Here is a 23,881-nt window from a genome sequence, read left to right as displayed (position 1 = left end):
TTTGTCCAAATAAATTTAGCTTTTGTCATATATACTAGTTCTCTACTTGTTTTACTAGATAGTTGAGTGAAGATCATTAGTCATGGAATTTATGTGGAAGGATACGTATCTTACAGTAGAAAAATAGTGTCTTATATTAGCCTAAATTTATTAATGAGTTTGGAATCCCAGTTTCACAGTGAATTAAATGGCCCTTTCAGTGACCACTTTTCTCATTGTTAAGGAGGTTCTCTCCCTAGTTAATTTAAATTAGAAATGAATGTGTGACAAACTCAAAATGTTTTATTATAAACAACTCTTAAATGAATTCCCATACTACTCTGAACAAATGGTACAGGTAAAATATTTTACTAGCCCTAAATGCTTTTGTTTTTTTGTGCTTGAATGATGCTTCTTTGCCCAAAGCCAAATGTAGAAATTTATGGATTACCTTGTTGGTGGATTCGGTGAAGAGACAAAGATTAGGGATGGACTGGATGGTCATTAGCATGCTTGTGTCGGGACAGTTTTGCTGTTTTGCAGAATCAATATGGTTTAACCTGTAATGATTTTTGTAAGCATATGGGACTTTGCCATTGGATGGGTCTTTTAAGTGGACTTAGTTGTGGCTAGTGGCTATCAAGGATGCATGGTGTTGAAATGCTATTAAATTTCTGACATCAGTAATGCAACAGCTGGACATATTTTTAGCTGTGCACAAGTGGCTTAAGGTAGGGAGATATAAAAAGAGCTAGTTTATCTTTTTTCATTTGTCTCCTTCTGTCATTCCTTTTTGCAAAAAAATGGGCTGGGCACATGGAGGCTAAGACATTGGTGAGACTGAGAAATGCTTGTCCTGAAAGTTAGGCACTTTGGTTAGACATGACTATCTTTACTACACACACTGGAAATCACATGGCAGTGGTCTTCACAAAAATGTCAAAAATTCCTCCATTCTGGTAATGTCAGTCAGGTGACATTGATTATGGACATGTAGTGTGTTACTGTCATGTTGTTAATAATATTTAGGATATTTTTTTTTCAAAGTAATTTCTTGAATACTAGGAAAGGTATTGAGTGCAGACAGGTTGTATTATACTGGGATCTACAATGTTTTTGAGGTATCTTTCCTCTAAAAGTACAAGCTCAAGCTTATTATGTCAGTGGTGGTGCTGGTAGGATTATCAGTATCTCTGTCTCTCTCTCTCTCTCTAGGTGTGTGTATATATATATATATATATATATATATGTATAAAGATTTACTACTGATATTCTGAAACTGCATTCCTCGACTGGTCACATGGTCGAACCAAAATGTTGAATCTGGAATGTCGAAAAAGTGGCCAATTCTAAACTGAATACATTGACACCTGTAGTTCAATGTATTTGACATAGCAGGTGGTGACATCAGTTACCCATGGTTTGCAGCTTAATGTACCATGATATTCCACAGTCAGCGGTACATGTGTTTTACTATTTTGCAAGGGTGCAACCCCCCTGCACCCCCACACCCCATGCAAATTATATATACCAACTGCAAGATCGCACTACAGTGAGGAAATGGGTTAATTTCCTGTTCCTCACTGAACCGCGATCTTCACTCATAATTTTGAACTCAGATAATCGACTACACTACAGCAAATGGATAGTGTAGTTCGATGTTTTCTGGTTTGGGCTTCTGCCTATTGGGAAAGTGCTTTTTGAACACATGCTGTTTGAGCACAGGCACTTCACAAATATATATATATATATATATATATATATATATATATATATATATATATATATATATATATATATATATATATGGGTCCCTATCAGATTATCAAAGTTTCAAAATTTAAAACATCATACGGCTGAGTCCATATGATTGAAACTTTGAAACTTTATACATTTTGAATGGAGAGCGCTGTACAGCACAGAATGGCAAATGTATGGTTTTCCTCATTATAATGCGATCTTGGAGTTGGTATGTTTATGTAGCAGGGAGTGGGGGCATGCAGGGGGTTTGCCCCTTGCAAAAACGTAAAAAAATTTTTGTTTTTATTTATTTTTCTAATTTTATTTTCAACGTTTCAAAACTTTGATCATATGGTCTCAGCCGTATGATAGGGACCCATATATATGGAGTTTTTAACCAGATTGTTTAATGAAATCTTGGAAAGTGAGAGGATGCCTGAGGAATGGAGAAAAAGTGTTTTGGTACCAATTTTTAAGAATAAGGGTGATGTGCAGAGCTGTAGTAACTACAGAGGGATAAAATTGATCAGTCACAGCATGAAGTTATGGGAAATAGTAGTGGAAGTAAGGTTAAGAAGGGACGTGATGATTAGTGATCAGCGGTATGGTTTCATGCCAGGAAACAGCACTACAGATGCGATCTTTGCTCTGAGAGTGTTGATGGAGAAGTACAAAAAATGTCAGAAGGAGTTGAATTGTGTTTTTGTAGACAGAGAAAGAATATGACAGGGTACCTGGAGAGGAGGTGTGGTATTGTATGAGGAAGTCAGGAGTGTCAGAAAAGTATGTAAGAGTGGTACAGGATATGTACGAGGGTAGTGTGACAGCGGTGAGGTCAGCGGTGGGAGTGACGGATGCATTTAAGGTGGAGGTGGGGTTACATCAAGGATCAGCTCTGAGCCCTTTCTTATTTGCAGTGGTGATGGACAGGTTGTCAGACGAGATCAGACAGGAGTTCCTGTGGACTATGATGTTGGCAGATGACATTGTGATCTGTAGTGAGAGTAGGGAACAGGTGGAGGAGACCCTGGAGAGATGGAGATATGCTCTAGAGAGAAGAGGAATGAAGGTCAGCAGGACTAAGACAGAATATATGTGTGTGAATGAGAAGGAGGATAGAGGAATGGTGATGATGCAAGGAGTAGAGGTGGTGAAGGTGGATGAGTTTAAATACTTGGGGTCAATAGTTCAGAGTAACGGTGAGTGTGGAAGATAGGTGAAGACGAGAGTACAGGCAGGATGGAGTGGTTGGAGAAGAGTGTCAGGAGTGATTTGTGACAGACTAGTGCCTGTAAGAGTGAAAGGGAAGGTCTACAAGAGGGTAGTGAGACCAGCTATGTTATATGGGTTGGAGACAGTGGCATTGACAAAAAGGCAGGAGTTTGAGCTGGATGTGGCAGAATTAAAGATGTTAAGATTTGCACTGGGTGTGATGAGGGTGGACAGGATTAGGAATAAGTATATTAGAAGGTCAGCCCAGGTTGGAAGGTTTGGAGACAAAGCCAGAGAGGCAAGATTACATTGGTTTGGACATGTGCTGAGGAGGGATGCTGAGTATATTGGGAAAAAGATGCTAAGGATGAAGCTACCAGGTAACAGGAAAAGAGGAAGGCCTAAGATAAGGTTTTTGGATGTGGTGAGAGAGGACATGCAGGTGGTTGGTGTGACAGAGCAAGATGCAGAGGACAGGAATAAATGGAAACAGATAATCTGCTGTGGCGACCCCTAACGGGAACAGCCGAAAGAAGATGATGATAAGTCCTATATAGTGATACTTTAGAAAATACTCTGTCCTCTCAGGCTGGACTATGGCTATGTTATTGGTATTAAAGTTACTAAAACTAAGGGAAAACATATATGATATAGATATAGTTATAGGTTCTGTGAAGTGCTGCAAAGAAATCTGGAATGGATCTCATAAGGATAAGCTGATTGCAATACATTTTGGACAAATGCTCACAGAAGGTATTGCTGAACTGTGTGTTATGCCTTATTGTGGGCTTGTGTGTTTCCTTTGATATCAGGTCTGTGGCACGGTTTCTATGGTTTGTACGTAAATTAATAATAAAAAAAACGCTGCTTAAAGAAATAAGCAGAAAGTGCAGAATACAAAATTAAAAGACATGTTGGAAATACAGGCGTGATGAGGCAACCAAATGAACAGAAAAGTGTGGGATAACAAACAGTCATGTAAAAGGGATGAATGCAGAGGGACAAAAAATGACTGAATACTTTGCAGAAGCAAATGTCTCCTCCGAACATTAATGCTGTCATTTATATGAGTATTTAGGTCAAATGAATGTGAATTAGCATGTAAACAGTTTACATAACATTGTACCTACTGCTAAATATAACAGCTAGTTTTGCGTTGTTATAGGCTGGCTCTTTGTCATAGCATTCTGTACATTCTTTTTAAATCATATGCTTTTACTGCACAGTGCAAAGTCAAAGCAAAGTCATATTTGCTGCTTTTGAGAACTTCTGCTGCATCAAATTTCATTAGTAACTAAGAACAACATAATTAGTTGACAGGATCAAGGGATATGGTGGCGTTATTTATGCTGAAACTAAATGAAACTGTGGGTCACAGATGCAGTATGTGTTATCTTAAGCTGAGTTAGAAATTTAAAACTTATTCATGTGTACAACAGCTTGACATAGAAACCGGACAGGCAATCTATATTTATTTGCCTACAGTGTGGGTCTGAAGAAGTCACTTAACTAGACAGGGCTCCCAAGACCTTCTAAAAAGAGCAAACCTTGTCAATAAAAAGATCAAATTAAAAATAATAAAAAACTGCACTAACAAATATTTACAAAAATACAGAGCTAGATTGACAGATGTGTTGCTTTTTTAAAAAATGTATTTAAATCCATCATGTCTTTTTTGTATCTGCCTATCCCAACACCATTAACTTGCATTATTGCCGGCTGTCATTCATTTTCTCTGTTCCGCTTTACTATAAACGCGTCTGTATCTAACATACACTTATTTGATATCCATACATTTTTTGTCTCAGCCTCTCTTGAGGTAACTTGGTTCTACATTAGACTGGCCTTTCCACAAACATGTAGCTCTGCAAATGTTTTGGTTGTCCACCTCACCACTGTAACATGTATACTCCTTCTATGGCACTCTTTTCTAAGTATACCTTGCATCTACCTGAAAAGTCCTTTTTTATCTTGTACATTTTCCTGCATTTCATTTCTTAATGTTAATGTTTCTGTGACATGGCATGGTGAAAGGATTGGATTGGACATGGTGGTCATAAGGAATGGATAGTCCATGATATGGGATGACAGGGAAAAAAGTGGGTGATTATGATGTGAGACATCTATCTCCAATGGCAGACAGAAGCATTTCCTCATCTCCAGGTAGCAATGAAAACAGACAATTTGAAGTATTCCAATTTTAAGGGTTCAAATATAAATTAATGACTGGAACTAGTAGGCGGAGTATCCTTTATCTAGGTCTCTGTAGGGTGGTGAGGTGAGACATTTACAGATCAGCACTGATTAACGGAGGCTGCGCAACAGTAATATTCACACTGGTCATGAAAGTAAGATACAGGAAGAGCTAAAAATACCAGGGTCTGGGATTAGATGGGCACAAATGATAAGGGAATACAGGGTTCATGAACAGGGATGCTGGCTGGAGATCACAAAATATTCAGGAACTCTGGACGTCTGATTTAGGAAGAGAAAGATAAAGAGTTATTGCCATATTATCATTATTTAAAAAACAAAATTCAAAAATTAAAGTATAAAAAATTGAGAGAAGGAATAAAACATTTTAAATCTTCTAGTAGGATCAAAATAATAAAACAAAAATATTAAACAGGACAAGAAACAAGAAGTTTAAGAAGTGGAGCGCAGGCAACAATAGCTTACAAAAAATAAATTAAAACAGCAACAAAGTAAAGTGTGAAAAGGAACCAATATGTCTTTGAAATGGGGCTGATAAATAGAATGAAATACAAAACAAATACTTTTTTTTAAACACATCTGAAAGGGATTTGATCCTCAGTATAACATCATCTTGAAAACAGAGGACAGTAACAAATTAAATAAGTGATACTGTTAAGATCTTCTCTGATCCTTTTGTTAAACCTTGTGGTAGTGGTATTAACCTAGTGAATAACAACTTAACGGGTAATGAAGAATGCACTACTACTTCCATAGATGTTTCTGGCAGTACTACATAACTGGAAAAACTGGGTCAGATGAACGTACCAGGAAGAGTTGAAAATACTGGATATTCACTGACCCGACCATTACATTTATTTTTAAGGTATATTTTGAAACAAATAAAATATAATAATACAAAATGACTGGAAGTCAGATGTTGCCAATCCAGTCTTTAAGTGGAAGAGGGCTTGTGAGGACCCAGGCAGCTACAGGCCTATTAGTCTACTGTTCAGTTTAGGGAAAATAATAGAACCTATTGTATTAGGTATGCTAAAAATGATTTATGTTAGAAAGGATTTATTAATAGCAATCAAAATGCTATGTTAAAGAATGCTATGTAACAACTTGCGACCATTTTTTATAACACTAAAAAAGCTATTAAAATCAGCATTAATAGTGGATGAAATATATAGTGGATTTATATATTGTAGAACAGATCAGATGTTGTTGGCTGATGAGTTAAACAATAGGTATTTCTACAAACTCGGTGTTCTGGATCAATTGATAGCTTAATGATAAGCACTGGATCAATTGACAGCTTAATGGTAAGGTCTGGATCAAATTATATCTTAATGATAAGCACTGGATCAGTTGATATCTTATTGGTAAGCACTGGATCAATTGATAGCTTAATGGTAAGCACTGGATCAATTGATAGCTTAATGGTAAGCTCTGGATCAATTGTTAGCTTAATAGTAAGCCTTGGCAAGCAGTGGTAGGAGATGATTTAAAATGGGTTATGGCTAAGGCATACTTCAGGCATCTATCTTGGAACCATACTTCTTTGGGGTTTATATGTTTGCTGTACCCAGACAAGTTTTACTGCTTCTATGCAGGCAATCTAAAGTTAGGCATATGAATAACACATGATGACAGCATAGCAAGTTTGCAAAACTGCTAGCATGATCTTGGATAGTATTTGGAGGAATATCATATGGTGATAAATACTGATAAGACCAAATGTATGCCTGTTGATAAGAAAAAATGTTAGTGAATATGAGATTAAAGGAAAGGAGATCAAAAGCATTACACTCTTTAAAAATGTTTGTCACTGGATGGACAAGAAAATAAGTTTTGACTACGAAGTTGACCAACTCATTAGCGCATGCAACAACTAAAATGTTGAAAAAAATACCATATATTAGAAAAAGAAAAACAATAAACCAAAACTGGCACCAGAAACACGTAGACACAAGATCCAATTCATTAAATGGTTTCCTGTGAAACTTCATCATGTCAACTAAAATGACGTCTTCAGAAAAAAAAAAAACGTCCAAAACCATTTACGTTAAGAACACAAATAATATTATGCAAAACAACTAACAGAAGAGTAATAGTAAAATTGTGCTAATGTGAGCATGTATTTTAACAAACAAAAACTCTAATGAAGTTTATCTGTTAAGAGTTTCTAAAACTCAATGCTGTTAGAGAGTCATTAGCATCAAGGTAACTGGTGGCATTTAGCTTTATTTGTCATTTAGCTTTCCATTTCTCTAATCTCTACCAGTCTATATCCCTTGCACTAATGTCAGTACCATCAATAACCAAAATAATCCCTAAATAGTGCATTTTCTTTTTGACATTTCTAACAGCATTACTAACAGATAATTTGGTTCAATCAATGGATGGTCTTACCAATGCAAAAAAAAATCACAACTTTCACAACTTGCAAGATAGACAACTGCCATGAATATATAAGTGCAGTTTCTGCAAGATGTTATACTTCTGTGTCCTGAATTAACAAATCAAAATTGTTTACAAAATCCACAGGCATGTGTCCTTGCTGCTTTTTATGTATTAACAAACTAAACAAAATGTTCATCACATTCTCAAATACCCTTAATGTTTTCTTTTTCCCCATGTATATTAAATGAAGTACTTTTCCAGCAGCCAACAAATTCTTGAGTGTTTCTTTAAAATGTCCCATTTGCTAACTAGCACTTTTTGATGGCTTGACTGCAAAAACAGTGATTATGTAAATTACAATATAAGCTTCACTCTTACTGAAAGACTTAAATGTAATAACTTTAGTCATATCACTGCCAGTGATATTAGAATACAAAGCCACATTAGCTTAATTTAGAATGGGAGAATATTTCACAACTAAAGAACAGTCTAAAACAAAGTAGTGGGAACCAAGAATAAATTGAATAAGTGTATTAGTGACCATGTATCACAATAAATAACTTGTGCAAATGCTTTCTTCTGTCAGGACTTCATCAGAAAATAGAATCACTTTTTAACTTCTTGTTCATAAAACCTTGTGACAAACCATGTGACTTAGAATGTTAACTGAATTTTCAAAAAGCATTACATGACAAATTTAAACTTCTCATTGCATCATTCTTATAACATACATCATATTGAATAAAATAAATGCAAAATAAAAATAAACTAATACATTTTTACATAATATTAGAATGTTTCATACACTTAATTATGTTGTAAATTAATTTTAAGTAACACAGTTCATGGGAGTTTGAAAATTAAAACAGCATTCAACTAATAACTCTCAACTACTAATAAACTGATCTCATATTTAAAGCTGGAAAAATAATAATATGTGGATTACTATCCGGGGGAGGAGGTTGAGGCATCTTACCTTAGTTGTCATATTAATTCTCTTTGATTTAACAAAATCTCCCAGGGGACTCCTTAGGGGTCTTTAGCAACCTTTTCAATAATGGAAAACTTGAAATTTTAAATGCAAAACAAACAGTATGAGCTCTAGATTTATGTTCATTTCCTAATATCACTGTTGTGTCAGTGTTAATAAAACAACATTATTTTCAACAAAAACAAGCAGTTGCACCTTTTAAAGGTGCTATAAACTCTCTTTAAGATCCAACCTTTGTCATCTCGAAATATTTTTTCAATTTTTTCCACTTGTGTAAACAAATTTTGGAGCATAACCTAATTTGTTTAAGACCACAATATATCATCAGCTTTGAATATATTCCAATTAGTTTTTATAATGTTAGTAATACAGGTCAAATCAGTATTATATTCTAGTAACATAGCTTGTTCAAATTACCCATTAATCTCTCTAATAGGAATTATTGGTTTCTATACTGTTCCTCCAGTACTCATTTTATTGTATGGTATTACTGTGTTTCTAATAAATCTGTACCTAGTAATGGTACAAATTTCTTTCCCCACTCATCTGAAATGTCAGTGCTAATTTTAATTATAAGATATAAGGGATATCCTCTTTCAGGAAACATACTCGCCAGTTTTCTTTCCAATAAAAACATCTCTTTATTGAAAATTATTCTAGCAAGTCTACCACATTGCCCTTTAAGCAAGTTACATTTACGTGAAAAAGTTTGATAACTACAATAGTGTAAGAAACTGTTGGAAAAGGTTGGCTTCCTGGAAATATTAGATACAAATAATTTGTCCTGTTTACTGATAGTTACATCTAAATAATTAACCTCATTTATCTTGTAAATATGTGTACATTTCAAAAAAATAGTAGATTCATTTAAATATTCCATAAATTCAGATATTTTACCAAGGTTATCATGTCAAATAATAAATATGTCATCCAAATATCTAATGTAAAGTTTCCAGATGTATGTATATTTGGAATTAAAGACAAATTTCTTCTCTCAAGACCACATTACTAAGTTCATGTAAATGGGAGCACATGCCACACCGATTGCTATCCCAGTAGTTTGCTTATAATATTCTCCTTCAAAATATATGAAGTCATTATTGAGAATGACTTTCATTAAATTACATGTAATACCCATACAATAGGTTTAGAATGGTTCTGTGAGGCTCTTTTGGATTATGTTTTCTTGACCACTATAACATTAATATTCTAAGTAAACAAATCAATTACATCTATTGTGAGGAAACTGATAGTTTCACCCCATAGGTCCTGTTGAATTCTTTTCAAGAAGTCCCAGGAATTCTTTAATAAATGAGTCCTCCTGTGTGTGAAAGGTTTCAAACAATAAACAATGAATGATGCTAGTAGACAAATTTTGGACCTTTGAGCCACCAGAATGGGCTTTAATGGATGGTTTTGTTAAAATAAAGAGAATTAATGTGGCAACTAAAGTTAGATGCCTCAACCCAACCAGGTATTAATGAACATATTACTATTTTTCAAGCTTTAAAGATGAGATTTATTATTAGTTTTGCATTATTAGTTGAGTGTTATTTTAATTTTAAAAGCCCTATTAAATATGTTATTTTAAAATCAATTTACAACATAATTAAGTATATGATATATTCTAATATTGTATGAAATGTATTAATTTATTATTTTTTTTTTACATTTATATTATTCAATATAACAAAGGTTGTAAAAATGATGCAATGAGAAGTCTAACAAAATTGTCATGTGGTGCCTTTTTAAAATTCAGTTAATGTTATAAGTCACATGGTTTGTCACAAGGTTTTATAAACAAGTTAGGGAGTGATTTTATTACCTGATGCAGTCCTGATGGATGAAAGCATCTGTATATATAGTTTATTATTTTACATGGTCACTAATAATCTTATTCAATTTATTCCTGGTTCAAACTGCTTCACATTTGACTGTTTTTTTAGTTGTGTGTCTCTAGATTACAGTCAATTTCACCTTATTTGTTGAATGGAGAAAATCTACTACTTCAGTGTAGGTTGGCTTCTTTCCAAATATTAACTCCTTTTTTATCACAACCAAAAGAGTTTAAGCATAAAACTTGCTTCCTGTAAAAAGGTATTACTGCTACAGGTTAATTTTGACATTCTAAAATTTAACCTTTCATAACAGTCTTCTTAAAAAAAGTATGATTAATAAAAAAAATGTAAATAAATATTTGGAATGGTAGGTTTTCTAAAATCTCTGTATGCATGTAAATTGTTATAATGCTACATACTTACTCAAAGTGATGTCAAGGTGATCAATGGAATCTGTATCCCTTTGAAATTAAAGTTTATTATTTAAATAATTCAAAAATTCTAATAGTCCATTCTCATCTCCTTCTTAGATGAAAAAAAAACAACAACAAATTGTTGCCATTTCAACACTAAAATTAAAGCCTCTAACTGTATCTTGAGTTAAGTAACCATTTGTTTACTAGTCATTCATAGTTATATTTTCAAACATGGGGTTACAGCAGCCCCATTTATACACTTTTAATTTGGTGACAATTCCTGTTAAAAAAGTAAGAAAATTGTTCAGGCCTACTTCATGTAGGCAGTTCAACAGATTCATGTCCAAAAAGTTTAGACTTTAATGAATAATTGCAGAACATATGTAATGTCTCTTCCTGAGGTACATCCGTATATTAATCAGCAACATCAGAAGTTACCAAGATAAAATTGCCCTTAAAAGGGACTTGTTTAGCCTGAATTAAAAAATGCCACAAGTCCTTCACAAAAGAAAAGGAACCATTTAAAGCTTCCTTCATCAATTTATGAACATGAATAACTAGGGGGCTCTGTCTGGGATTTTAAACATAAAGATAAGCATAACTATCATCAAAAATATGATTATTCAAAAATAAATCAAGTACAAAGGTATCAGTTCTACTGCATGCTGCTATAACCCTATCATCAGGTAAAAAAGTAATGCTATGAATACATTTAGGGTGCCTACTTGGAGATACCTTTCCCTTTATCTAAGTTAACTGGATGAAAAGATTGCTTTAAAAGATATGAAGTCAGGTAAAGAGTGAGGGATAGTCATAATTAATACTGACGCATCATGCATTCATTACATTACTTTACTTTTTGGTTATCTGTCAATAAGTTTTACGGTCAGGTGTTCTATGGTTATGTTAGCAGTTTTGAATGGATGACAAATCCCAGGACAGCTACAGCCTTTAAAAGAGTCTGGAATTTGTAGAAGAAAAGGCATGAAAAGGGAGGTCAGCTCACCTGGTCTAGGTATACTACTGACTCTCCTTCTCTCAGGTTATGATATGCAATATGTCATCAATACATAATTTACTTTGAACAAAAAAACAGAAATACAACACGTAACTGCAGAATCGGCTAAAAGAGAAACATAAGAGTAAACTTATGTAATAAATTGCCATAGATTTTTTAGCCTGTTATTCTGTACAGTCATTTGTAAAATCAATAAAATTGTTTTAAAATAAAATACTAATGAAGACCAAAAATAGAGTCAATGGAGTCCAAAGGCAAACTAGAAGAATCTTTTTTATAATATTTTTCAATACCATGTGAGGAGTAGCTGTAATTTATCATGTGAATAACTTTAACAGGAACATCAGCAAATGTGCATGGGGAAGGGATATATTTGAGGTCAAAGTTCATGATGATATGTCAAAAATCATAAAGCTGTTATGAGATACCTGTACATCCAGCCTACTTGTTATACTGAAAGGTTTACAATAACATTCATTGTCTTGTTGTCAGGATATAATATATGACAGTGTTTAAGGCACTAAAGTGTAAATCTGTGGACCTGGGAATGAACTTCAACCACCACCATTTATGTAGTTATTGATATTGAGCATGTCTTAATTTCACTGCATTTCCACAAATCCTTGCTAAAGGAATGTCTAATTACTTCAAGCCTATTTTCTTAAGATATTAAATCTATTAAGTAAAATTATTTGCTAAACTTTTTAAGGCTTATGACTTATTTGTAGGGTCAGAATTTAAATATACAAAGAGCTTTTCTTACCAGGTCTTCCCTCCCAAGCAAGTCCCAGAACCCCACTGAAGTCGCGATCAGTTAACAGGTACGACAAGCAGTAGCTGTTCCAATTGGCTTCTGAATGCAGCATGAGCAGCTTTTCTGGACCAATGAAAGGGGAGGACATGGGGCTAGAGGGGTCATCTTCCTGAAGTATCTGAAAGGAATCAAATGTTATCACAATCAAAACTAAAACTGTAATTCTGTAAACAAATTCAAGAAAGAAACAGAAATATCAACATTTCCTGTGACTCTTTTTGGTCTGTAAATAATGGCAACTCATATTTTTTTATTCATTTTACAGTTCCAGCTTTTGGTTGACATCTTCTGGTCTTGATGTGGTCATTTGTAACTCTAATCTTGGGGATACTTATCTAATCTTTTGGATAGTCCCTTGAAATAAGGCTGTCAACCACACCACCTACTGGATGGCAAGTGTACCAGAAATTATTCAAATAATTTATATAGATTCATAGGTTAGTGCAAGGATAGCTGCCCTTCTGGGCCATTTTAAGCCTAGCTAGTTTTCCTTTTTGTGCTCAAAATAAGCTATCCCATGTGGTTATAGATTGGTCTTACCCATCCCATGGTCAATAGTTTTATATTACTCCCAATGAGAATATCTAGGATCTTACTATACATAATTTGAGGGGACCCATGCATGAGATAAAGCATTTAAGATCTACATCTATCTGTTAGTAGTACAGGGGCAGTCCTGGGGTAAATATGGGTTAGATCATGGCACGAGGTCTCACTGGTGGCTTATTTCTAAAAGATGACCATGGATTGTTTTTCCATAGTAACAGAGGTAAAATATACAGTCATATAGAATACTTATGTACCTATTCCTACCTCCTGGTAGAGAACATAATTTCATTCATCCATTGGATATAAGTGTATCACCTACCACCAAATACTTGTCCATATCCACCTCCTTCAGAAATAGGCAAACAGCCCTAGGGATGCTGAGTTCACCCATCCCATCACCATTATGAGCACCACTGACAGTCTAGGAACCTGACTGTGATCCTGATCCTGCACCATGGTCAGCAGCACGGTAGGAAGAAATATCAAGTATTGTATGAGCACAGTCAGTATCTCTGAATGAAATGCTGTCAAGTAGACTTCATGGAGCAATGTCTGGGCTAACAACATGGAAAATCTGTGACAGGAGCCTCATGCAAATCATGGGATGATACAACAGACCTGGATAGTCAAGAACCTAAATGAGCATTTCACTTCTCTGCAGAGCAGTATGGACATGATTTACTGTCTCCTAGGTACCTGCAGTGGTAGGCCACACTGTCTGAAGGTAAGGTGTTACCTTGTGAGTTTGCACAATGTGAAACTATGAGGTCAGAAATGCCCAGTATTCAGTATCCTGAAAAAAAACATAAATGAGTAAGAAATATGGGAGCCAGACTAGGATATGTCCACCTTGCAGTGTTATGGCATGTAGTGGCAGGGCAGGAAACAGCACAGTAAGCAGTCGCACGGCATTTTAAGCATAGCCGTTTCATCCCAATGTAATAGCATAGAAATGCTAGTCAGTACCTGAGATTGCATTTAGTGATGACTGCCCATGTCCAGGAGGATTGTGGGCTCTTTTCCTGGTAAGGATTTATGGTGCTCCATCAACTTGTCCAGATCTATCTTGAACAGTGTTATAGAGGTGCTGTATTTCACATGAATTGGTGGCCTGTTCCAATGAAGGGTCAGTTGCTGGGAGATAAATTTGTCCCTCTGGCATGCCCTACTTAAGTCATAGGCCATGTTTAGAGTAGCCTTAGTCCCATCTGATTTAAGGATATGCAGCAAGTTCAGTAGGTTTGGGTCTTGGATGGCTCTGTAAGCCAGGCATAAGTCTCCCTTAAGGAGTCTATATGATACTGAGTCTAGTGCCACAGACTTTAGTCAGTCTGTGTAAGGCACATGCTGGAGCCCCTTGATCTTCTTTGTAAGAAACTTTTGAGGTCTCTCTAATTGCTGCAGGTGCTTAGTTTGCTGCATGCCAAATGGGGCATGTATACTCAATTATGGCCTGGATAAGTGCTGAGTATGGGGGGGGGTTATAACTTGTTTTGCTCTGGAGGCGATGCCTTTACTCATCAAGTGTTCTATGTAGAAAGGTTTTCTTACTACAGTAGATACACGGTGATCGAAGTTAAGGTCACAGTCAACTTGTGATGCCAGCTCCCTTACCACTTCATGGGTACTTAGGTTATTGTCGTTTATTTGATAGTGTGAGGGGATATTGTTTGTGCCGAGGGGAATAATGATGCATTTCTTTGCATTCAGTTTGAGATTATGACTAATACACCAGTCATTGGTCTACATGAAACCCTCCTGGAGTATACTGATATCATTTGGGGATTCAGTGATTGCACCCAGTTTGTAGTCATCTGCAAACCTGGTCAGCCACAACCTCTTAGTTTTGCCTGAACTTCTAAGAAGTATATACCAAACAGTATGGAGTCCAGCACAGACCCCTGTGGCACCCCGCTGGTAAGAGGTCTGCTGGTTGATGTGGAGTCACCCACTTTGATAGTGTGTGTCAGTTTGTGAGCCAGTTGGCAACCCATCTTATAACTAAGGGATTTACATTCAGTTTGCTAAGTTTATCGGTAAAGCATGAATGTGGGATTGTGTTGAAAGCCTTTGCCAGGTCGAGGTATGTTGTGTGCAGAGATATGCCATCATCCAAGGCCTTGGTTACATTTTTAAAGAAATCCACCAGATTTAAGAGGAAGGATCTGCCCTTCACAAAGCCGAATTAGGTAGGATCCAAGGTCTGGAGGTCACCTAAGTCTTTATTTATGAGGTCCATAAATTATACATTCCATGGCCTTACAGATGAGGCTGTTCAGGCTTATGGGTCTGTAATTTCCTGGGTCTGTGGCTAGGCCACCTTTGTGGAGGGGAATAGCTGTTGCTGTTTCCATTCTGCAGGGGGAAATCTAGTGGTTAGGCTATGACTGAAGAGGGTGCTTAGTGGTGTTGCTAGTTCATGTTTTAGCTTGTTTAGAAGACAGCCTGGAATGTTGTCTGGTCCCATAGAGGCTGTGTTTTTTGCCTTGGACAAGGCTTTGAGGCTCTGCTCTTTAGATATGTAGGGTGGGGGTGGAGTTTAGGGCAAGATTTTTTGCAAGTTAGGAGGGGATACGGGAGTGAAATTTTCACCAGTCCTCTCCACTAGCAGGTTTGCTATCTCTCTGGGGTCAGTGTGTGTGATACCATTGCCCACTTTTTCTGTACATGTTTGAGTCCTTCTATTTAGATTACATATGTAGCTGTAAAAGGCATTATGGTTATCCTTGGTTGTACTTACTAAGTTTCTCTCAAAGATGACCTTGGAGGATTTGACAAGTTGTTTTATTTGCCTGTTAAAGCCAAGAAGTGTGCTTTTCCATTGTTCAGGCCTTGCCTTTGTTTTCTTGGACAGCAACTTTTTACATTTATTGTAAAGTTTGTTGATGCTTGATGTCCAAATCCACTGTGGCAGTTTGTTTTTACTTGGGGTCTGGCTTTGATTCTTTCTGGTATGGCCGAGTTTGTACACTTATACAAGTGATTGTACAGGGCTTTAGTGTAAGCTTTGGCATAGTTACCAGTTCCAGCTTGGGGTGGGGCTTTGAATGCATTTATACCTTCACCTAGGAGGGTACAGTTTGCCTTGGTGAAGTTTTTTAGTCTGATTTCACCCTTTATGAGTCCTGGTATTAGTGCCGGCTTGAAGGTGATTGATTTGTGGTCAGTTTTAACTGAGGGTCTGACACTTGCAGCAGTGCATATGTTTCACATGTTGGTGAGGACCAGATCCAGAATGTTTGTTCTTCTAGCTGGGGTATGGACAATTTGTTCCAGGGAATTTGAATTAACAAAGTCAAGGAACTTTTGCCCTAGGAAGTTAGGGCTAGAATAGATTTACCATTTGATAGTAGGATAATTGAAATCCCCCATAACCAGTGTGTTTAGTAAAATTTGTATTGTCTCCAGTTTGGTCCAGTAGGCTTCATGGGCACTGTAGTCCATGGAAAGGGCTCTATAATTGGCTATGACCTGAATGGGGGTCTTACCCATATCCCTTCTATCAGCTGTGTGGGACCACTACTTTTCAAAATACCAGTAACACAGATGCAAGAACAAATCACACCTAGTAAGATACGATCCAGGAATTGGACAACTCAGCATTGGGAGGTCCTCATCACCTCTGGGGAGTTCACTCTTCAACACAGCATGTATGCCTAACTCAATAAAACAAAGGAGAATCAGCTAGTCCACAGAGATTATGGGATTTAATTTCAATTGTTTATAAGCATGATACATTTTGCAAATCCAATATGTCCTTTTAATGCATTCAGCATTCTACATATTTTTTTTTTTTCATTTCAGTTTCCCCATTTTTGTTTGTCCTGTGCTTATTTGAATGACTCTGTGGTTTCTTTCTTCACCACCCATTCACGTGGCCATTTTTATTTATCCAGCACCCAGCCCATGAAGAACCTTTTGAAACCTAGACAGCAGTTTGTTCCTTTACTCTGATGCCTGTGACTCTCCTTCCCCTTTTTATGCTTAAACTTAAAGCTTCACACCTCCTAAATGTCATCTTGTGACCCCAAGTCACATACCTTCAGTCTTACTGAACCCAAGGAAAAAAAGAGTTGCAGTTCTTCTCTTCCATCTGTCTTCACACCCATCCCACTCCCTACCTCTCTTCCTCCTACTGACCTTTTAGACTCTCTCCAATAGCCTGACAACAGCTGTTATGCACTGCCATGCAGAAGAAGGGATGTCAGGAGTAATAATGGTTGGTAGAAAATATGAGAGACTAGCTAAAAATATTTGATTTTATTTATTTACTCCTTCTAAGCAAGAGAAAATGAATATAGCTTTGAAGTAGAATTGTAAGAAATGTTTAGAACTTGTTCTCATGGGAAATTTGCCTGATGGTAAAAAGTAGGGAGTTCCACAGCTTGATAGCCATTCATCCATCCATGCATCCATCCATGCATCCATCCATCCATGCATGCATCCATCCATCTATCCATCCATGCATCCATCCATCCATCCATGCATCCATCCATCCATCCATCCATGCATGCATGCATCCATCCATCCATCCATCCATCCATGCATGCATCCATCCATCCATCCATCCATCCATCCATCCATCCATCCATACATGCATCCATCCATCTATCCATCCATGCATCCATCCATCCATCCATCCATCCATCCATCCATCCATCCATCCATCCATCCATCCATCCATCCATCCATCTTCTAAATTGCCTGCCCTGATAATGCTGTCTGAGGTAATACATTAAAAAGGACAGAGCAGAGCAGATTTCTGTATCTTCAGCGATATTCTCTAGCTCCTCTTGGGGAATGCCAAAACGGAGACATATAATCTCTCCAGCATATTCTAAGCATGCCCAGAGGCTTTCTTCTAGTACATGAAGTATTATGAGAGGTGCTAGGGGGGGGTCTCATTGGATGCTAAACTACCTCAACTAACTCCACTCAATCTTGGGGAGCAGTGACCCCACATCCAAGATCCTCTCAAAATGCTGAGCTCCTCACTATGTTACGGTGAGTGATCCTAGCATCCCAATGAAACACCCCCAAGTCTGCTGTTTGTATCCATGATCCCACCCTTTCACTTATTGCAGAAGTTTATGACTACAGGTTAGGATGGGAATACAGGCTGACTGGAAATTGAGACCTTCATCATAAGCTGTAGCTCCCACTCCCACATCACAGTTTGCTATAACAACTTCAGACCTGGCACAGCTGATCAGTCTGCCAGTCACATCTATGATAGTACATTAGCAAGAAAACAGGATACTCAAATGCTTCCACATGAGGTAGCTGCTGACCCATCACCTGCAGAAAGGAATGCCCTCTTCTCTGGGGTAAGTCTGACCTAGGATTTAATTGTTGATTCACACCTCACCCACTTCACGCTTACCAGTGAGACAGGCCAGCAAATACCAGAGATAACAATCACTTGTAGTTAAGTAGATAATATAATTTGCAAACAGCAGAGATGTAACCTTTACATCCTCAGCGTGGATACTGTCCAAACCTTAAATGTACCTTGATACCTTGTCTATGAAAATTCCAACCAAGAAAGGAAAGAAGACAGATATTTGTTGGAGTTTTGACCCCCCACCCATATTAAATGCAAACCCAGTTCTGACTCCATGAATTCAAGGACTGCATAGCATGCAACACTGGCCTACAGAATCCTATATTGTTGTATTACTTTCCACAGAACATTTTGGTGTACTCGGTCATAAGACTTCCATATGCCCAAAAAATGCAGACTGGTTGGCTAATTCCCATGATGGTTCCAATGTCCATGCAAAGGGAAAATTTGATACAGTATTCTTTGAGCAGGAAATAATCCACATTGATCCTCTTAAATTAAAAGCTTGACTGACAGACACTCTCCTTTCCAGTACGCAGATGTAGGATTCCCAGTAATCTGAGGACTGCAATCCCTATATAAATAAAACACCCCATCCTGTCCATTTTTTGAAAATGGGGGCGACAGTTTCAGTTTCTCAGTCCAAATGTACTATCCCAACCATTAATGCTAGACTGGAAAAACATGTTAAGTATGGCAGCCCAATAGCATCTAATGCCTTCAGCATTTCTAGCAATCTCTTATCTGCTTTTATAGATTTCCCTCTGTGGATCTGTTTAATCACCAGAGTGATCTCATATACAGATATGTATCCAGTCCAGCCTACTTCTTCTTACATTATTTCCTACAAAAGATGTCCACTGGATTCAGGACGTCAAAAACTGCTCCTTCTACTTGTCAACACTGTTCCGAGCTAAAATCCGCATTTCCACCCTTGCTCAGAACAGCCTCTGCAGTACTAAATTCTTCCTGAGTTTCTGGAAGATTTGCCACAACCTTTTGAGACCAGCAGAAAGTCACTGGTCACGAAATTCCTTTCACACTGGGCCCTTAGCTTCTGCATATGCTAGAACTGTTACCTTTCAGGCCTGCCAGCACCTGTTTAGAGACATGCACTGCTAGCAATGCACAGAAGGTCTCTTTCATTAACTTAATGGTTTATCTCAGCATGTGTGTCCAGCAGAAGAGTCTGCGTTTGTTACCATGATAAACTCTGACCACCTTTTGCCCAAAGCTCCTTCATACCTCTTCAAATACTGACATTTTCAAGAAGCATCCATTCCATGGACAATGGTGCTATGTCTTCTTTAATGTGGTCATAATCAGTGCAGCAAGGTACTGACACGTTATGTGGAAATATCCTGTGTTAATAATGGTACACTAATATATACTAGAGGTCGGAAGGTCCAGGCTGCAGTTATCATTAGCAGTTAAACTGCACCAAATTTCCACACAAAGTACTCATTTTGAGATACATGAGAAAAGAGGAAGAGAGCAAGGAAATGGAGGAACTCAAAGATCAGCAAATCCTCGCAGGTAGGTGGTCAGATTAAGGGAGAAAACAAGGTAAGACATGATGGTTAATCACACTAAGGGAGAAGAGACAGAGAATTATTAATTATTGGAGGTAGTAGACCATGCAGAACTAATTCCAGCCATACAAGAGATCAAAAGGGAAGATAAAATAGAACTCACCATCAACTTGAGTAGTATATAAAGCCATAGAACTTTATTTGAGTAATATGCAAGGCTGCCCTGAGGCATAGGTCTCTCATGGCACAGTAACACAGTCCTGCTCTACTGACCATGGAGAGATTTAACATGGAATGTAAATGTAGATGCCCAGTGTGGAGTTATACTAAAGAGTGCCAATAGAATCCTGGTACGCTGCTCTGGAGGTTAAATTGCCTTGTACTGAAATTCATAGACACAGTAGTAGATTGCGTACACCTAGGGTCCTGGACGGTTTTTAAACTATGGACCCCTGACATACTTTTTTGGATCACACATAAATGCTCCAGTCCTTTTTGATTCACCTTCCTGATTTAAGACCATCTTAACTGTTTTCCTTCAAAGTGGTGTCCAATACTTGTCAGCCTTGGAGGATATGATCGACAGACCTTGATGCTTCACCAGGAGTGGCCTGTATCAGTCCCCTCTAAAATTTCAATTGTTGACAAAGAGTTTGTCCATCCCCACAGTACCTTTTTTAGGCAATGCCAGCATATTAAACCTACCAACATAATGAAACACGTAAAGGAAAAAAATGAAGGTATCCCTGATCAATGCTAGCAGCCTGACTAGGAAACTCCACCCCATATAAGCTCTTCTCACCCTGGAAGACACTGATGTCTGTGTAGTGACTGACAAGTGGTTTGAAATAGTGGAAAAAACTCTGGCTGTGCAGGAATATTAATGCCTCCCACATGTTTAGACCAGCTACTGTGAGGGTGGGATAAAAGTGGAAGGCTATCAGTCTACATTAAGAAGAGACTCACATCAAGGCTGGTAAAGCAGTATGGTGCACTAGAACGTTTTCATGCACAAATAACCATCAGCAAGATTACATAACTCTCTCTATGACAAAATAAAGCAGCAATGCATATCTACATTAACTAGAATCACTCCGTATTATACCCAGTACCATCCTCTTAGGTGATCTAAACTATCCGACTTTAGTGCCACACCACCACTAGTGCACAAGCACACTCCGTATTATACCCAGTACCATCCTCTTAGGTGATCTAAACTATCCGACTTTAGTGCCACACCACCACTAGTGCACAAGCACACTCCGTATTATACCCAGTACCATCCTCTTAGGTGATCTAAACTATCCGACTTTAGTGCCACACCACCACTAGTGCACAAGCACACTCCGTATTATACCCAGTACCATCCTCTTAGGTGATCTAAACTATCCGACTTTAGTGCCACACCACCACTAGTGCACAAGCACACTCCGTATTATACCCAGTACCATCCTCTTAGGTGATCTAAACTATCCGACTTTAGTGCCACACCACCACTAGTGCACAAGCACACTCCGTATTATACCCAGTACCATCCTCTTAGGTGATCTAAACTATCCGACTTTAGTGCCACACCACCACTAGTGCGCAAGCACAGATATTCCTGAATTTGTCAATATAAATGCCCTGGAACAATTAGTCAGAGTACCCAGTGGGGAAATAACATCTTGGATCTGGTCTGGGCTAATATGGGAGTATCTTGCATCATCCCTTGCATATCTTCTCCACTTGTTAGGTCTGACCACAAAGCAGTCTTCTTTGAAATAAAAGTGAAGCTAGGATCCCTTCCACCGCTGCACCTATTCCTAAGTGATACATTGACAAGCGTTAAATCCCCACCAAACCCAGTTTGCTTTACTGACTTTACAGAAATGTACACCACACTACACCAGCACGTACATAGCTGCACAGAAGCAGCTGTACCCTGTAGGAACAAGTGCATGGCCAACCCCAGAACAAACCCACTTGGTGAAATAATATCAACGAGCTTCATAGTAAAAGGAAATAATTCTGTCTAAAAGAAAGAACAGTAATTCCCAGAATGTTAGAGCCCTTTTCACTAAAATAAACAAATGACTTAGAAGCTTAATAAAATTCACCAAAGTCAAGTTTGAGACTAAAATAGTTACCCAAACCAAAGACAATCACAAAGCATTTTTTAGTTATGTTCGTGATCTCAAAAGCACAATACACCAATGTACTGAGCTGATTGTGAATGATGTTACTTACCAACACTGAGGGTGAAGATATAGCTAACCTACTGGCTGATAAATTTAGCTCTAATTTTATCCCTTCCTCTCTCCCCTCCATCTGTCTCTCAAGATATAACTAAAACTGACTCACCTCCAGCTGTAAGACAAGACAACGTCCTAAAAGTGCTATAAAAAGCAAAAGAATATTGAATCACTGGGTCCTGACAATATCCCATGATGCATCTTAAATAGCATGAAGCATGATTTAGCCACCCTCTAAGAACACTGCAAATCTCAACCTCCATACAGGTTTCTATCAAGTGAATGGAAAACAGCGACAGTCATTCCCCTGCATAAGGAAGGACCTATCACAGACCCAGGCAATTACAGACTCATAAGTCTGACCAGCCTTATATCCAAAGTCTTAGAAAGACTTATCATAGAGTTAATCAGTCAGTACATAGGGAATCTCCAAACACTGGATCCGTCTCAGTTTGGATTCATCAAGGGCAGGTCATGCTTACTCAACCTGGTGGATTTTTTGAAAAGGTCACAAAGTAATGAATGAGGGCAAAATGGTACACACTGTGTACCTCGACCTGGCCAAAGCTTTTGACACAATTCCCAACTCAGGCACAGTAGAAAAGCTAAATAAACTATATATATAAACCACAATGTCACCCACTGGATTGCCACTGGCTCACAAATAAGACATAGATAATCAAAATAGGGGAAGTTACCTGCACAAAGAAACCAGTTACCAGTGGAGTTCCCCAGGGTTCTCTGCTCAGACCTTTCCTGTTTGGTATCTACTTTTTTGACGTAAAAGTCAATACCAAAGGGCTCTGACTAAGTTTGCAATGACTGTAAGCTAGGAACAGTCATTAAATTCCCAAATGACTTAGCTATCCTGCCGGAAGGTTTGTCTCATAGTTAAATAAAATGTTATTACAATTTTGCTTTTTTTTAACATATTAGCATCGCATTTCTCTGGTGTCAAAATCATGGTCTGAAACAAAATGCCAAAAATGCATTATTGTATCCTTTGAGAACTCCATCTACCCCAGTGATCTACCACATTGACATTACACCCCAAAGAGCTGACCCATGTCAATGTGGTAGAACTTATGTGGTCAGTGACCTAACTTTTTATCAACATGTGCCTACTGTTGTAAGAAAGTCCTTCTATATTACTCAGCTTATAAACAAAGGGATTGCGCCTAGATCTAGGGATGTCATTGTTCCCCCCTTACTCAGCCCTCATTAGGCCAATCATTGAACATCCGTCCAGACACATGCAACAACTGGAACACCCACAGGAATATCTTACTAAAAGGATACAAGACCTAAATAACATGCCCTACATGGAAGGAATCAAACCCCTGTCACTATATTCAGTATCCTACAGAGCGCTAAAAAGTGATGGATTCACTATACATTCTCGAAGTACTGAAATATCGAATTTCAGTATTTCGAGACTGAATAGTCGAAAACCCACGTACATGAAAACACACAATCACGAATACCACAACCGCAACCATTCACACACAAACCAAGACATAATCACACACACACACCTACCTAACTAAACAAACAAAACAACACACAAAAACGCAGCTAACCTACCTATAAGCAGGTAGGCAAGCCCCCCACA

General features: G+C 37.7%; 1 protein-coding gene across 1 annotated transcript in view; it reads right to left on the bottom strand.

Annotated features, from left to right (window-relative positions):
• LOC122817653 (disintegrin and metalloproteinase domain-containing protein 10-like) overlaps positions 1-23,881 on the bottom strand; it is a 1,242,151-nt gene that overhangs the window by 333,982 nt on the left and 884,288 nt on the right. The window contains exon 8 of the mRNA XM_044090715.1: positions 12,560-12,728. Within this exon, the coding sequence (XP_043946650.1) occupies positions 12,560-12,728 (169 nt within the window). The remainder of the gene's footprint in view (positions 1-12,559; positions 12,729-23,881) is intronic.

This window comes from Protopterus annectens, chromosome 13.part0 (genome assembly GCF_019279795.1).
Source record: "Protopterus annectens isolate FY-2018-M chromosome 13.part0, PAN1.0, whole genome shotgun sequence".
Classification (NCBI taxonomy): Eukaryota; Metazoa; Chordata; order Ceratodontiformes; family Protopteridae; genus Protopterus; species Protopterus annectens.
The sequence above is the reverse complement of the archived record's forward strand: the minus strand, read 5'-3'. Positions and strand labels throughout refer to the sequence as shown.